General features: G+C 66.6%; 2 protein-coding genes across 3 annotated transcripts; both read left to right on the top strand.

The window, feature by feature from the left end:
- The first annotated feature begins 37 nt into the window (after nt 1-37).
- VPS28 (VPS28 subunit of ESCRT-I) lies at nt 38-4142 on the top strand. The gene is made up of 10 exons (XM_055314192.1): nt 38-156; nt 1313-1379; nt 1927-1955; nt 2074-2111; nt 2359-2448; nt 2931-3036; nt 3122-3223; nt 3562-3615; nt 3723-3814; nt 3896-4142. The coding sequence occupies exons 2-10, from the start codon at nt 1343-1345 to the stop codon at nt 4011-4013; spliced, it is 666 nt and encodes a 221-aa protein (XP_055170167.1). The 5' UTR covers nt 38-156; nt 1313-1342; the 3' UTR covers nt 4014-4142.
- Nucleotides 4143-6939: 2797 nt separating this feature from the next.
- On the top strand, nt 6940-12523 carry SLC39A4 (solute carrier family 39 member 4). Of its 2 annotated transcripts, XM_055313933.1 has the most exons (12): nt 6944-7681; nt 8103-8384; nt 8803-8998; nt 9115-9260; nt 9345-9516; nt 9796-9968; nt 10143-10280; nt 10361-10483; nt 10651-10705; nt 10794-10946; nt 11058-11245; nt 11345-12523. In XM_055313933.1, exons 1-12 carry the CDS (start codon nt 7277-7279, stop codon nt 11471-11473), a joined length of 2160 nt encoding a protein of 719 aa, XP_055169908.1. In that variant the 5' UTR covers nt 6944-7276; the 3' UTR covers nt 11474-12523. The 2 variants fall into 2 exon arrangements, with proteins under 2 accessions (XP_055169909.1, XP_055169908.1); XM_055313934.1 differs by lacking the exon at nt 11058-11245 and having other exon boundaries at nt 6940-7681.
- Nucleotides 12524-13482: the final 959 nt, after the last annotated feature.

Here is a 13482-nt window from a genome sequence, read left to right as displayed (position 1 = left end):
GGGGGTGGCGGGGAGTGCGTGCGCAGGCGCAGACCTCGTGAGTCAAGCGCAGATAGCGGGGCTTGCGTGCGCAGGCGCAGAAGGAAGGAGAGCGCCGAGCGGCCGATCCGAATCCGCACCGGGGCGCAGTCGCCCCGACCCGCGGAGGCAGCCCAGGTACCGGGCGGGGGCGGCGGGGGGAGGGAGGCGGGGCGCGGCCGGGCCGGGCCGGGGGAAGGCGGCGCCGGGGTCGCCCGCGGGCGCCCGCACTCCTGGTCGGAGGAACGGCTCCGTCTCGACGGCCCTGAGCCTGGCGCTCCTGCGGCGGGTCGGACGCGGGCGCTGCCTGCGGGGTCGGTGGCCGGGGCTGGGCCGCCTCCCCCCAGCCCGGGGGCCGCCCCCGCCGGCTCCCCGGCTCCCGGCCGCCTCCCGGGGGCCCCGCACCCCGCCGCCACCGCTCGCCCGAGATGCGGCCCAGCTTCCCGGCCTCCTGCCGGCCCGAGGGCACAGCGGGCGGCCCCACCGCAGCACCCAGCACCCTGTGTGCGCCACTGTGCCGCGGGCGGCTGGGTCCAGGGCCCAGGGGGTCCCCAGGTCCTTGGCTTCCTGCAGACCAGGAACCTCACTCAGCAGGAAGTGAGCGGAGGCTACGGAGAGAGCAGATCCAGACAGAGCGTCTGGGAGACTCGGGGAGGAAGACTGAGCCCGCCCGTGGCTCGGGCACCCAAGAACCAGAGCGAAGGGTCGTTTCCGGGTGACCTCAGTAAACCAGTTATTTTCTGGAACGGGGCAGGGTCGGGGGTCTTGGCGTCAGAACGTCCAGTCCCGGTCTGGAATATGCAAGGACAGCCTCGCCCAGCCACTCCCCAGATGTTATCACCTGTGCCTGGAGACTCCAAGGAACTCATTAACCCCTTGGCCTTTACCACAAGGACATGCGTCATTTGTACTATGAGGTCCCTCCGAGGTCGGGGTGCAGCTCGTGTTAAGACTAGAGCAGGAGGGCAGCCCCGGGGGCTCAGCGGTTAGCACCACCTTAGCTTGGGGCGTGACCCTGGGGTCCCTGGATTGAGTCCCATATCGGGCTCCCTGCGTGGAGCCTGCATCTCCCTCTGCCTGTGTTTGCCGCTCTCCGTGTCTCTCGTGAATAAGTAAATAAAATCTTTTTTTAAAAAATGGAGCAGGAAATGTAACAAAACGGTTGTTCATGGAATTCTAAAGCTTTTCTATCTCGGGTATCTTTCATCTGACTCTGCTGAGGTCAGAGAAACAATTCGTGAGCCCCAGGAGTGTTGGGGGTCACCTCTGAGTTGGCGCTGGCTCTGCTCCCCAGATCTTTGCTGTGGCCACCTGAGCCTGCAGGATGTTTCACGGGATCCCGGCCACTCCAGGCATGGGAGGTGAGTGTGGCCCAAGGTGGTCCCAGGGACCCAGAGGGCCCAGGCCTTCAGCCCCTGCGGCAGAAGCCAGGGGTTGTGGGGAGGTCTGTGTCCGTGGGCTGTTCATCATCAGACGGCCCAGAGAGGACCTCCAGGTGGGGCCGGTTGGGCACAGAGATGACAGCTTTAGTGTGGCTGGAACCTCAGGGATCCTGGGCGTTCTCAAGTCCAGCCAGGGGAGAGGGCACAAGATGTGTGACGAACGTCACTTGTATGCTGTCATTGCACCATAAGTAGGTGTGGTCATTCTGCTGTAGAGGGAGGTCACTAGGAGTGGCAGTGGAATGGGGGGCCCAGGCCTGGGCTGTGGCCTGCTGGCCCGAGGCGTCTTCTGCTCAGGCCCCCCTGCCTACAGATTGGTGCGGAGCTGAAATTAGAACCCCATCCTTCAGATCCCCCTGGGCTCTTGGGGACAGTTCACAGGGTCAGGCCTTGGGGCCAGGGACGGTGGACCAGTCCCCCTGGGGCCACCAGTGTGGCAGCCTGCTAGCTCTCTGCTCTGTTGCAGCCCCTGGAAACAAGCCAGAGCTGTATGAGGTGAGTGGCCGATGCCCACCTGGCCACAGCGGCCAGTAGCCGACAGATGTGAGCCTCACCCAGACCCTGTGGCCTCCCTGGCCCTGCCGCCTGACGCTCTGGCCCCTCTCTCCAACAGGAGGTGAAGCTGTACAAGAACGCCCGGGAGCGGGAGAAGTGAGTTCAGCCTCAGACCGCCCGCCCCAACATGCCTGGTGCCCAGCAGCCCCCCAAGGAGTTTCCCCCAACCTCTGAACCCACCGGCTTACTGAGGTCAAGAGGGCATGGGGTCAGGCTGGGGAACCGTTCCCGAGGAGCCTGTGCCCTGCAGGCCAAACAGCCTCGCCTGGGACCACGGGCGCCCTGGGCCTTGGGGGCCTTCGGGGCATTGGCAGCCGTGGCCCAATGGTCGCACTGCCCTCAGGTACGACAACATGGCGGAGCTGTTTGCCGTTGTGAAGACGATGCAGGCTCTGGAGAAGGCCTACATCAAGGACTGCGTCACCCCCAACGAGTGAGCCCCTCATCCCCGCACAAGGAGAGTGTTCCGGAGGGTGGGCGGCCTGGGCACCGTCCCGGCCAGGACGTCCTCCTGGTGCTGCTGCAGGGCCTCAGGGGGGAGGCGTGCCCACCCCTGGGTCCTGGCTTCTGTCCCCAGCCTGCTCCCCGGGCACACGGGTCCCCGTTGGCAGAAGAGTCAGGGAGGGGAGCACGGGACGTGCTGCTGGCTCGGCCTGGCCCTTAGGAGGCACACGGGACCTTAGCTCGGCGTGACAGGCCTGCCTGGTGAGCCCGCGAGCTGTGGGTGGGGAGGTGTGGCCACTGCATCCCGGGGCAGTGGGAGGGCGCGTCCGTGTCCCCGTCCCCTGTGGGGGACACGTGTTGGCCACCCCTCCCTTCTGCTTGCTCTCCTCCCAGCCTGCCAGGGGCTGCCAAGCGTCCGGGGGGGCCTGGGGGGCCCGGGAGAGCAGGGCCGCAGCCTGGCCGTGTCCGCAGGTACACCGCAGCCTGCTCCCGGCTCCTGGTCCAGTACAAAGCCGCCTTCCGGCAGGTCCAGAGCGCAGAGATCAGCTCCATCGACGAGTTCTGCCGCAAGTTCCGTGTGAGTGAGTGAGTGGGAGGTGGGGCGGGCGGTGCTGTTGCGGGGCGGGGGGGGGGCTGTGCACCCACGCCCCCCCCCCCCACAGCTGGATTGCCCGCTGGCCATGGAGAGGATCAAGGAGGATCGGCCCATCACCATCAAGGACGACAAGGGCAACCTCAACCGCTGCATTGCCGATGTGGTCTCGGTGCGCCCGCAGCCTCCAGGGAGGGCTCCCGCGTGGCCAGGGGGTGGGCAGCATCCAGGAGGGACCTGGCTGGAGGCCCCCGAGCACCAGGGCCCTGGAGGCACACGTGGGCGAGGGGACGCGTGGAGGGCCGGGGGCTGTGGGGACAGGGACACAGCAGGGACCCAGGTGACCCAGCAGCCGAGGGGATGGGCTGAGGGGGGAGACCGTGGGTTCTCGAGGCCGGAGGGGCTGGGTGGGGGCTGACCCGGCCAGTCGGGCAGGGGAAGCAGGCTGGGGGGCCCCACCCTTGGCCCCTGGGCTGGGTCTGTGGTCCCTCACGTGCGCACTCGTCCCAGCTCTTCATCACGGTGATGGACAAACTGCGCCTGGAGATCCGTGCCATGGATGAGGTGGGGCTCCGGGGGCAGGGGTGCAGGGGCTGCATGGCGGGGCAGGGGAGAGGTGGAGGGGCGGGCTCCCAGAGGAGGGAGGAGGAAGCCGCGTGTCTTGTGCACAGATCCAGCCTGACCTGCGGGAGCTGATGGAGACCATGCACCGCATGAGCCACCTGCCTCCTGACTTCGAGGGCCGCCAGACGGTCAGCCAGTGGTGAGTGCGGCTGCGCGGAGCCTCTGGGCGCCCCCGGGCTGGGCAGCCACTCCCGCTCACCCTCAGCGCTGTGCTCCACAGGCTGCAGACCCTGAGCGGCATGTCGGCCTCTGACGAGCTCGACGACTCGCAGGTGCGCCAGATGCTCTTTGACCTGGAGTCGGCCTACAACGCCTTCAACCGCTTCCTGCACGCCTGAGGCTGTACGCTGGGCCCTGGGCCCTGGGCCCCGGGGGCGGGGAGGGCCACCCACTCTGCATGTGACTCCTGCCCCTGTGTCAGCCCTGGAGCCCCTGCCCTCCTCACAATAAAGGCGCTGTCTGACCTCCCTGCTGCTGTGGCTGCGTGTGTCCCGTCGTCCGTCCCCCCCCACCAGTCCTGCTGCTCTGTCTTCCCTCAGCCTCCCGGAGCCCTGGCGTCCCTGGTGGGCAGTGCCTGGGCACCTGGGAGGGAGCCAGCCTTCCCCTGGGCCAGGTGAGGCTGGGATCTGAGCCCCTGCCCCCGTGTCTGGCCCCAAGCTGGCCGAGCCACCTACCCCTCCCTGCCGCGGGGTCACGCCCGCCCTCTTAGTGGCTCGGCAAGGCCCCAGCAGTCTGCCTCAGGGTTGAGGCCGGGCTGCTGGGTGGGCCAGTCCTGCCAGGGCCTGCAGGTGAGGACACGGGTTCAGAGACCAGAGCTGGTTGCTTTCCTAGTGTCACCTGCTATGGGGCCCAGGGCTGTGGGCTCTGCAGGCGACCCCAGCCCGCAGCGTCCCATCACGTCTGCATCCACGTGGGTGCATGCTGCCAGCTGCCGGAGCGAGGCTCCGGGTTCTGTGATCCGTTGTATCCACTTTAGCAACCACGGCGTGCCCAAGGGCCACGCTGACCTCACCATAGCACCCCTCCTCCTGGTAGTGTTTCTGGATGCCTGTGGCCTTGAAGTATGGCACGTCATGTGTTGGTGCCGATGGAGGAAGCTGGAGGCTGCCGGCAGGGAGGCGCCGCTTCACACGGGTGGGGGCTGATGGCACAGCAAGCGGAGGGAGAGGGTGAGGACTTGGGATTGGCCTGGAGCCCCCGATGCCAGCAGGGGCCCCGAGGCAGAGGCGTGTGTGTCACTCGGGTCTTACTAGGAGAAGACAGCAGACGCGGGCCATGGGCAGGATCAGCAGCAGGGGCCGAGGGGGGCCCTGGGGTCTGGGTGCAGGCTGTGTCGTGTGGCACCCACTGTGCCCCCGGGCCGAGCGCACTGGGCAGTGGATACCCCAGAACAGCCTGGTGGGCAGAGCAGGTCCTGTGCGTGGAAGCTGCCGGGATAGAGCGAGTCCGCCTGGGCTCGGGTGGGCGGCGGCACATCATGCTGGAGTCACAGGGGGAAGATGAAGGCTTGGCATCTCCGGGGCAAAGTTGCCACCCTGGGTCCCAGGGGTTCTCCCCAGAGGCCCAAGGCTCCACCACATTTGGAGGCTGGGGTGGGAAGACCAGCTGAGGAGCCGAGGGGGGCGGCTGAGGCCTGGGAAGCCCAGAGGCCCCAGGACACGGAGGGGCCACAGCATCAGGGCGGACTCGGAGGAGCCCAGTCGGCCCGGGGAGGGGAGGCTTCAGGGGAGCCCCGAGGGACCAGGAGGGCCCAGAGCCCCAGAGCCCCAGATCCTGCTGCCAGCGGCTGCTAAACCGACAGGACGGCTGTTCTGATCTTTTTTTTCTTTAATAAAAAAACAAAATTTGTCATTTTAAACATTTTTTTGAGGATTTTATTGTTAACTGATCTCTACACCCGAGGTGGAGCTTGAACCTACAACCCCGAGATCAAGCGCCGCTCGCTCCACCGCCGCCTGAGTCCAGCTCGCGCGGTTCCGTGGCCCCCACAGAGGCGTGGCCCCAGTGAGCCCTGGCCCCGCCAGCCGCCACCCTCTCTGCGCCTGGGATGTGACCCGGGGTGTGACCTGGGGTGTGACCGTGAACGGGCCTCCCGCCAGTGGAATCACGCTTGATTGGTCTCTGGTGCGTTTATTTCTCGTATCTGTCAAAACGTCCTTCCTTTTTTTTTTCTCTCTTTTTTTTTTTTTTTAAAGTAAGTACGATGGGCAGCCCGGGTGGGTCAGTGGGTGAGCGCCGCCTTCAGCCCGGGTCCCAGGATCGAGTCCACATCAGGCTCCCTGCATGGGGCCTGCTTCTCCCTCTGCCTCAGTCTCTGCCTCTCTCTCTGTCTCTCGTGAATAAATAAAATCTTTAAAAAAAAAAAAAAAGACCTTGCAATGGGAGCCGGCTCTATCCCCTGCGCCAGCCAGGTGTCCTTGTTAAGGACGAATGTCCCATCGTACGCACAGGACACATTTTGTTCATCCTTGGGGGGCGCGTGTCCCGGAGGTTGTGAGCGCTGCTGTGGGAGCAGGTGGGCTGGCGGGATGGTGGGTGATGTGGGGGGCTGGGGACACGGGTGGGGACAGTGAGCCAGGAGCTGCAGGCCGCTCTGGCCGCAGTGGGACGGTCGGCAGGTGGAGGGAAGTGGCTGGCCCAGAGCTCACTCAGGCCGAGGGGCTGCGGCCGCCTGCCTGGGACCGGGGAGGGCGGATGGATGGTGGGTCCTGGACCCTGGCCCTGAGGCTAGTGGGCTGAGCAGGGGTGACCCGAGGCGGCAGCCAGGTCCCTGCCTCCTGCTCCAGCCCCAGTGGCCGGTGCCGCGGGTCAGCAAGACGGTAGTTCGGGCCTCCAGTCCTCAGACCTGCGCCCGGGCCTCTCCAGCTTCCCTGCTTATTGGCTCGGGCCCAAGAATCATCTAGACCCCGCGGCTGTTCCCATGCCCTCCTCTGGCCCAGCTCCCCCCAGGACCCGGGGCGGTCACCCTGCAGTGCCGCCCAGCTGTGTAGCAGTGGCGTGACCTCGGGCTGGGGCCGCAGCCCTGGGCACCCCAGGACTGGGGACAGAGTACCCGGGCTCCCAGCTACCGCCTCGGTCCCGACCACACCCCACCGGGCTCAGGGTCAGTGCTCGGCTGAAGGGGGGTGGGGGGGAACACCCACACACGCTGCAGGAGGCGACAGTGCCCTAACCCCGGGCAGGGGTGCCCACGGGCTCCCCGGGCCGGCCCCTCCCCCTGCACTGCCAACCAGGCAGAGATGAGTCCCGGGGTCCAAAGGCCAAGAGGGAGCTGGCAGGGGTGGGCGGGGCTGGTGCTCCAGCCCGAGCCACCGCCCAAGACCCTGCCCGGGGCGACAAACAGAAGGCCCAGGGCCCTCTGGACTTGGGGGGGGCAGCACTCAGCCAGCACCTTAGGGTCCCCTCGGAATCCGCCCCCCGCTCTGGGCGCCGCAGCCCAAGGGACCTGAGGCCGGGGGCAGTGGGCAAGAGCTGCCCAGCGGGGGAGCCGGGCCGGGCTGGGGTGTGCCCCGGGCCGCAGGCCGCATGTCCCGGGCAGGCCCGAGGGGCCGGGTGCCATCGGTGCCCCTCTGCCAGGCCCCCGCGCAGGGCAGCCCCAAGGATGGTGCCGCCGGCTGGAGTGCAGCCGCCCGCAGCCGGGGGAGGACCTGCTGCTGGAATGGTTAACCCGCGGCGCGGCGGCAGCCAATCACAGGGCCCCGCGCAAATACCTGGGACAGGTGCCGCCGGGCGGGTCAGAGCCCAGCCCCAGCCCAGGAGCACCGCGCACCGCCCCGCGCAGGCAGCGGCAGCACAGGGGCTCAGCATGACGGCCCGGGGCCCGCGGGCGCTGGCGCTGCTGCTGGCCCTGCCGCTGGCCCTGCCGCTGCTCGCCGTGGGGGCCCCACCACCCCGCCTGCTGGCCGCGCTGTCCTCGGGCCCCAGCGCTCTGGACCGCGGGGCACTGGGCAGCCTGTTAAATACACTGGCGGACCGTGCGCACTGCACCGACGGGCCGTGTGGAAAGGTAACGGCCCCACCCGACGGGTCCCCCAGCGGCCGCTGCTCCTCCCCAGGCTGGAAGCAAAGGGCCCTGGGCAAACTCCAGGGGGCGGGTCAAGGTGAGGCTGGGTAGCCAAGCACCCAGGCCCTCCCTGTGGCCCGCACCCCCCGCTGCTCCAGGGTTGGGCGCTGTGCGGGGCGCACACAGCTCCGGGAGCCCCGGGCCATCAGATTGGCGGTGGCTCCGGCAAGGAGCCACCCAGGGTGGGGGGACCCCTGCCCTGAGTCCTCTGTGTGCGCGTGTGCACTTGTGTAATTGGGGGGGGGGTGGCGACGGGAGAGTGTGAAAGAGCAATGATGCAGGGGTGCGTGAGAGGGGGAGGGCGGGGGGGGCGTGGACCCCCACAGGAAGCGGGCAGCTGCCGCCCACCCGTCTCTGCCCACAGTGCCTGTCTGTGGATGATGCCCTGGCCCTGGGCGGGCACGAGACGCCGGGGCTCCCAGAGGGGCAGGTCCTAGCGCCCAGACACATTGCCCGCCTCAGTGCCGCCGCCGCCCTCTACCTCAGCGACCCCAGGGGCACGTGTGCAGATATCCGGGCTGGCCACTGGGCCGCCCGCGCTGACCAGCTCTTGGCCCTGCTGGAGGGCCCCACGGCGCTGGCCCCAGGCCTGAGCAGGCTGCTGCAAAGGATCCAGGCCCAGACTGCTGGCTGGCCCGCTGCGGAGGTGAGCCTGGGTAGGGTGGCCAGACGGGGTGGGCGGGGAGGGCCTAAGGGGATCCCCTGGGATGGAGCACTTCGTGGGCTGGGCCCGGCTGCAGTGGGCAGGACACCCTTGGAGCCCCCGGAGGTAGCTGGGGGAATCTGGGCTGGGCCAAGGATCACAGAGGTCCAGTACCACTCAGGGCAGGCCCTGGGGAGTCAGATCAGGCTGTTCAGACTCCTGAGGCCCGGGGGTGGGGGGTCAGGCCCAGTGCGGGTCTTAAGCTGGCAGGACCAGTGGTGGCGCTCTGAGAAGGCTGGTCTGGGCCAGGTCGGGACAGACCTTGGGGTCAGTGGCACTCGGGGGATACTCGGGGCAATGGCAGGGCTGGAGGCCAGAAGGTGACACTGAAGCAGAGGCTGAGCCCTGGCTCCTCCCCTAGGCCTGCGTAGACCTGCCTCACCTGCTGGAGGAGGCAGACAGGGCAGGAGCTCCCAACAGCCCTGGCCTGGTGCTGGCCGCCCTATTGGACCATGTCAACAGCGGGTCCTGCCTCCGAGCCCTGCCCACCCCCCAGTATTTTGTAGACTTTGTGTTTCGGCAGCACGGCAGCGAGACTCCCAACATCACACTGGCTGGTGAGGCTTGGGCTGGGCCAGAGTGGGGGGCGCCCTGAGTGCCCGGCCTCACTGACCATGGGGGAGGCAGGCCCGGAGCCCACACCGACTTTGCCATTCTGCCCCCCCCTGGCCAGAGCTGGAGGCCTTGATGCAGCGCCTGGGGGTAGGCAGAGTGGCTGACACCGACCACAGTGACCACGATCACCTGAGGACCGGGGCCAACTACCAGGGCCCTGTACCCCTTACCACCCCGAACAGCAGCTCCAGCCTGTGGGACACAGTGAGCAGCCCCTGCACCGTACTCCTGGGGAGAGGTGGGGTCCCGAGTCTACTCAGGTCCCTGATCGTGTGCTACCACCCCCAGGTATGCCTGAGTGCCAGCGAAGTGATGGCTGTGTATGGGCTGTCTGAGCAGGCCGGGGTGACCCCAGAGTCCTGGGCCCAGCTGAGCCCTGCCCTGCTCCAGCAGCAACTGAGTGGGGCCTGCAGCCCCCAGCCCAGGACCCCCACCCAGGACCAGCTCAGCCAGGCGGAGAGTGAGTGCCTGCCTCCCCAGTAGCGCCTGCCTGGCTGTGCCCATGGGCACAGAGGTGGGACCTCACAGGGGGGAGAGTGCGACCACTGGGCTAGGGGACAGGCGGGGAGAGCTGGACCAGGGCTGGCAGGAGAGGGAGGCACGGGGGTAAAGGGGAGGCGGTGGGCCTGACCACCTGCATCCCTGGTGAGCTCTGCTGGCTCCTGGACTCCCGCCCCTGGGAGGCAGGGGTAGGGGCCGGAGGCTGAGAGGCTCTCAGCTCAGCTCACCACCGCCGCAGGGTATCTCTACGGCTCCCTAGCCACGCTGCTCATCTGCCTCTGTGCCATTTTTGGCCTCCTGCTCCTGACCTGTGCCACCTGCCGCGCTGCCTCCCACTATGTCATCCAGACCTTCCTGAGCATGGCCGTGGGCGCGCTCACAGGTGATGCCATCCTGCACTTGACACCCAAGGTCAGTCTCAGCTTCCCCTCTCTCCCCAGCCAGGAACGCCCCTGCTCAGGCCTTCCAGGCCCATCCTCCTGGAGCTGCCCCTCTAGTCTCTCTTCCTGGCCCTGGTGGGGGTGGGGGGATGGAGGGGTGGGGGGAGGCCTGAAGGCCCCTTTACTCAGCCCCCTTCTCCCCCAGGTGCTGGGGCTGCACTCCCACAGTGAGGAGGGCCTTGGCCCACAGACCACCTGGCGCCTCGTGGCCATGCTGGGAGGCCTCTACACCTTCTTCCTGTTTGAGAATCTCTTTAATCTCTTGCTGCCCCTGGACCCAGAGGTCAGGTGGGGGCTGGATGTGGTGGGTGGAGGAGACAGAGGCGTGGGGGCCTGCCGGACCCTGACCCACTGTCCCCACAGGACTCAAAGGATGGGCCCTGCAGCCACAGCCATGGTGGCCACAGCCATGGGGTGTCCCTACAGCTGGCGCCCAGCGAGCTCCGGCCACCTAAGCAGCCCCACGAGGGCTCCCACGCAGACCTGGTGAGCTGGCCCTTCCCCGACGTCCCCATGCCACGGGGAGCTCCGCCCCAGGGGCCCCTGCCCTGCCCCTCCACTGCCCCCGGACCTCCGATGCTGTTCAATGCTGTTCGGGGGAGCCAGCCCCTGCGGGCCCTCCTCACCTCCCGGCCCACCTGACCACCCCGCAGGTGGCGGAGGAGAGCCCGGAGCTGCTGAGCGCGGAGCCCCGGAGACTGAGCCCAGGTGAGTCCCGAGGAAAGTCCCAGAAGTGTCGGGGGGCCGGCGCGGGCGGGGGGCTGGGCGGGCGCGCACCCACGTCCACTGCCCGCAGAGCTCCGGCTGCTGCCCTACGTGATCACACTGGGCGACGCGCTGCACAACTTCGCCGACGGGCTGGCCGTGGGCGCCGCCTTCGCGTCCTCCTGGAAGACCGGGCTGGCCACGTCGCTGGCCGTGTTCTGCCACGAGCTGCCACACGAGCTAGGTCCGCGGCGCTGGGCCCCCGACGGGGCGGGGCGTCCCGGGCGGTGGGCGTGGCGTCCCGGGCGGTGGGCGGGGCGCCCGCCCTTACCCCGCCCCGCCCCTCCCGCCTCAGGGGACTTCGCGGCCCTGCTGCACGCGGGGCTGTCGGTGCGCCGGGCGTTGCTGTTGAACTTGGCCTCGGCGCTGACGGCCTTCGCCGGCCTCTACGTGGCGCTCGCTGTCGACGTCGGCGAGGACAGCGAGGCCTGGATCCTGGCGGTGGCCACCGGCCTCTTCCTCTATGTGGCGCTCTGCGACATGGTCAGGGCGGAGGGCGGGAGTCGGCCGCCCTGGGGTGAGCTGAGCAGGGTGAGCCGGGGCCCGCAGCTGGCCCCTGACTACAGCCTCCCTCTCCCTCAGCTCCCGGCCATGCTGCACGTGCGGGACCGGCGGCCCTGGCTCCTCTTCCTACTGCACAACATGGGCCTGCTGGGCGGCTGGACCGTCCTGCTGCTGCTGTCGCTGTATGAGGACAACATCACCCTCTGATGGCGCCCGCCCCACTCTCCGGCCCTTGATGCTGCCTGCTGACCCTGGCCTATCTCAGCCCCTTGCGCCCGCCTGCCAGTGCGGGACCTGCCCCTGGATGCGCCCGCCCCCGCCTCCGCCTCCTGCTTCAATAAAGACATTCTTGTCCTTGGAGCCCAGCTGCTCTACGTGCTGTTAGGGAAGTGTCTCCCACCAAGAGAGGCAGACAGGTGGGGCTCTGACCAGGAACCTGCCGGCAGCCCGCCCCAGTCCCCCTCTGCAAGGTGCAGTGGGGTCAGAGAAATTGGCGGGGGTCTGCAGGTAGCAGGTGAGGCCTGGTCTCCAATCAGGAATCAAACTTGTTGACTCATAGCAAAAAGACCAAAACAACCCGCTATGCTCGCCTAGAAAGAGGTCGAGAGGCCCCTGGGTGGCTCCGTCTGTGAAGTGTCTGCCTTGGGCTCAGTCACAATCCCAGGGTCCTGAGATCGAGTCTCAGGTGGAGGTCAGGCTCCCCGGTCCATGGAGATCCTGCTTCTCCCTCTCCCAGTGCCTTTGCTGTTCCTCTGCTGGTGCCCACTCTCTCTATCAAATGAGTAAATAAAATCTTAAAAAAAAAAAATAGAGGCCTAGAGCTGGTCAGGCTAGAGTGTGCGGCCCATGGTCTGCGGGGCCTGGGCCTCTTCTGCTCCGAGGTCTGTGCCAGAACTGTTCATCCTCCGAGTCCCCTTGTGGCCCCCCAGGCTGTAGCACAACCCACCACAAACTGTGAGCCTTAAAAACGACATTTTCTCACCATTCTGAAGGCAGAAGTCTAAAATCAAGGTGTCGGTAAGCTGTGTTCCTTCTTGGCTCCATAGGAAGAATTTGTCACATGAGACTTTACTGGCTTCTGGTGGGCCCAAGTGTTCTGTGTCTGGGGCAGGATGAGTCCAGTGTCCTCTGTTTTATGACCTCGTGTATCTCTTCTCTTCTCCTATGGGATTACCAGCTCACCCTACTCCAGTGTATCCTTGTCTTAACTAATTCTATCTGTAATGATCCTATTTCCAAATAAAAGTCACATTCTGAGGTACTGTTGGTAGGTTTCCAACATATTTTTTGGGGGGACCCATTTTTTTTTAAGATTTTATTTATTTTTCAGGAGAGACCCAGAGAGAGAGGCAGAGACACAGGCAGAGGGAGAAGCAGGCTCCCTGCAGGGAGCTGGATGTGGGACTCGATCCCAGGACCCTGGGATCATGACCTGAGCCGAAGGCAGATGGTCAACCACTGAGTCACCCAGGCGTCCCTGGGGGGACACAATTCAATCCAGAACACCCCTTATGGTCCAAAATGGCTGCCAGAGCTCCAGCCATTAAATGCACTGTCGGGATAGCAGAAAGGAGGTAGGAGGAAAGATCAAAAGAGAAAGGGGTCCAGGGGATATCAGATTCAGCCTGTCATTTACCCAACACACAGACACAAAAGCAGGAGAGTAGATGGAAGTCAGTGTCCTGTTACGCTCTACGCGTCCACTTGTGCTGGAGAGAGGTGGGTGCTGCTCGCCACCAACCCGGGGCAAACTGGGCAGGAGGGGCCGAATGTAAGAGCGCCCCGCCCCAACGGGTACGCAGATGCTCCCGCGTATCCTAGACCCGTTGGTTCTCCAAGAAGCTGGACGAACCTCCAGGAGGGTGCTGTGGGAATTAGCGCCGCCCTCCTGGCACCAGGGAGGTTGGAAAGCCACCGGCTCCCAGCACAGTGCTGCCCAGGGGAGCATCAGGAGTGTGGCCTGGACTGCAGAGTCCCCTGCTTCCAGTATGGGGCCAGCGCTGGCTTTTGGGGGGGGGGGTGGCACTGCAGGAGGGGCTGAGAGTTGCCAGGGCTCGTCCCGCTGTAGCCCCCAGCCTGCCGCCTGCTCCCCAGCCCGGGGCGTCCCTCCCTGGCCGGTCCCCGTCCCTCCCCGACGAGCCAGCTCCCACCTTCATCTCCCACTGAGAACGTGGACCCCCCAGGCGGGCTCCCGACTGTCACCCTGCGGACCTTGC

The sequence above is a fragment of the Nyctereutes procyonoides genome, unplaced genomic scaffold (genome assembly GCF_905146905.1).
Source record: "Nyctereutes procyonoides isolate TBG_1078 unplaced genomic scaffold, NYPRO_anot_genome, whole genome shotgun sequence".
NCBI lineage: Eukaryota > Metazoa > Chordata > Mammalia > Carnivora > Canidae > Nyctereutes > Nyctereutes procyonoides.
The sequence above is the reverse complement of the archived record's forward strand: the minus strand, read 5'-3'. Positions and strand labels throughout refer to the sequence as shown.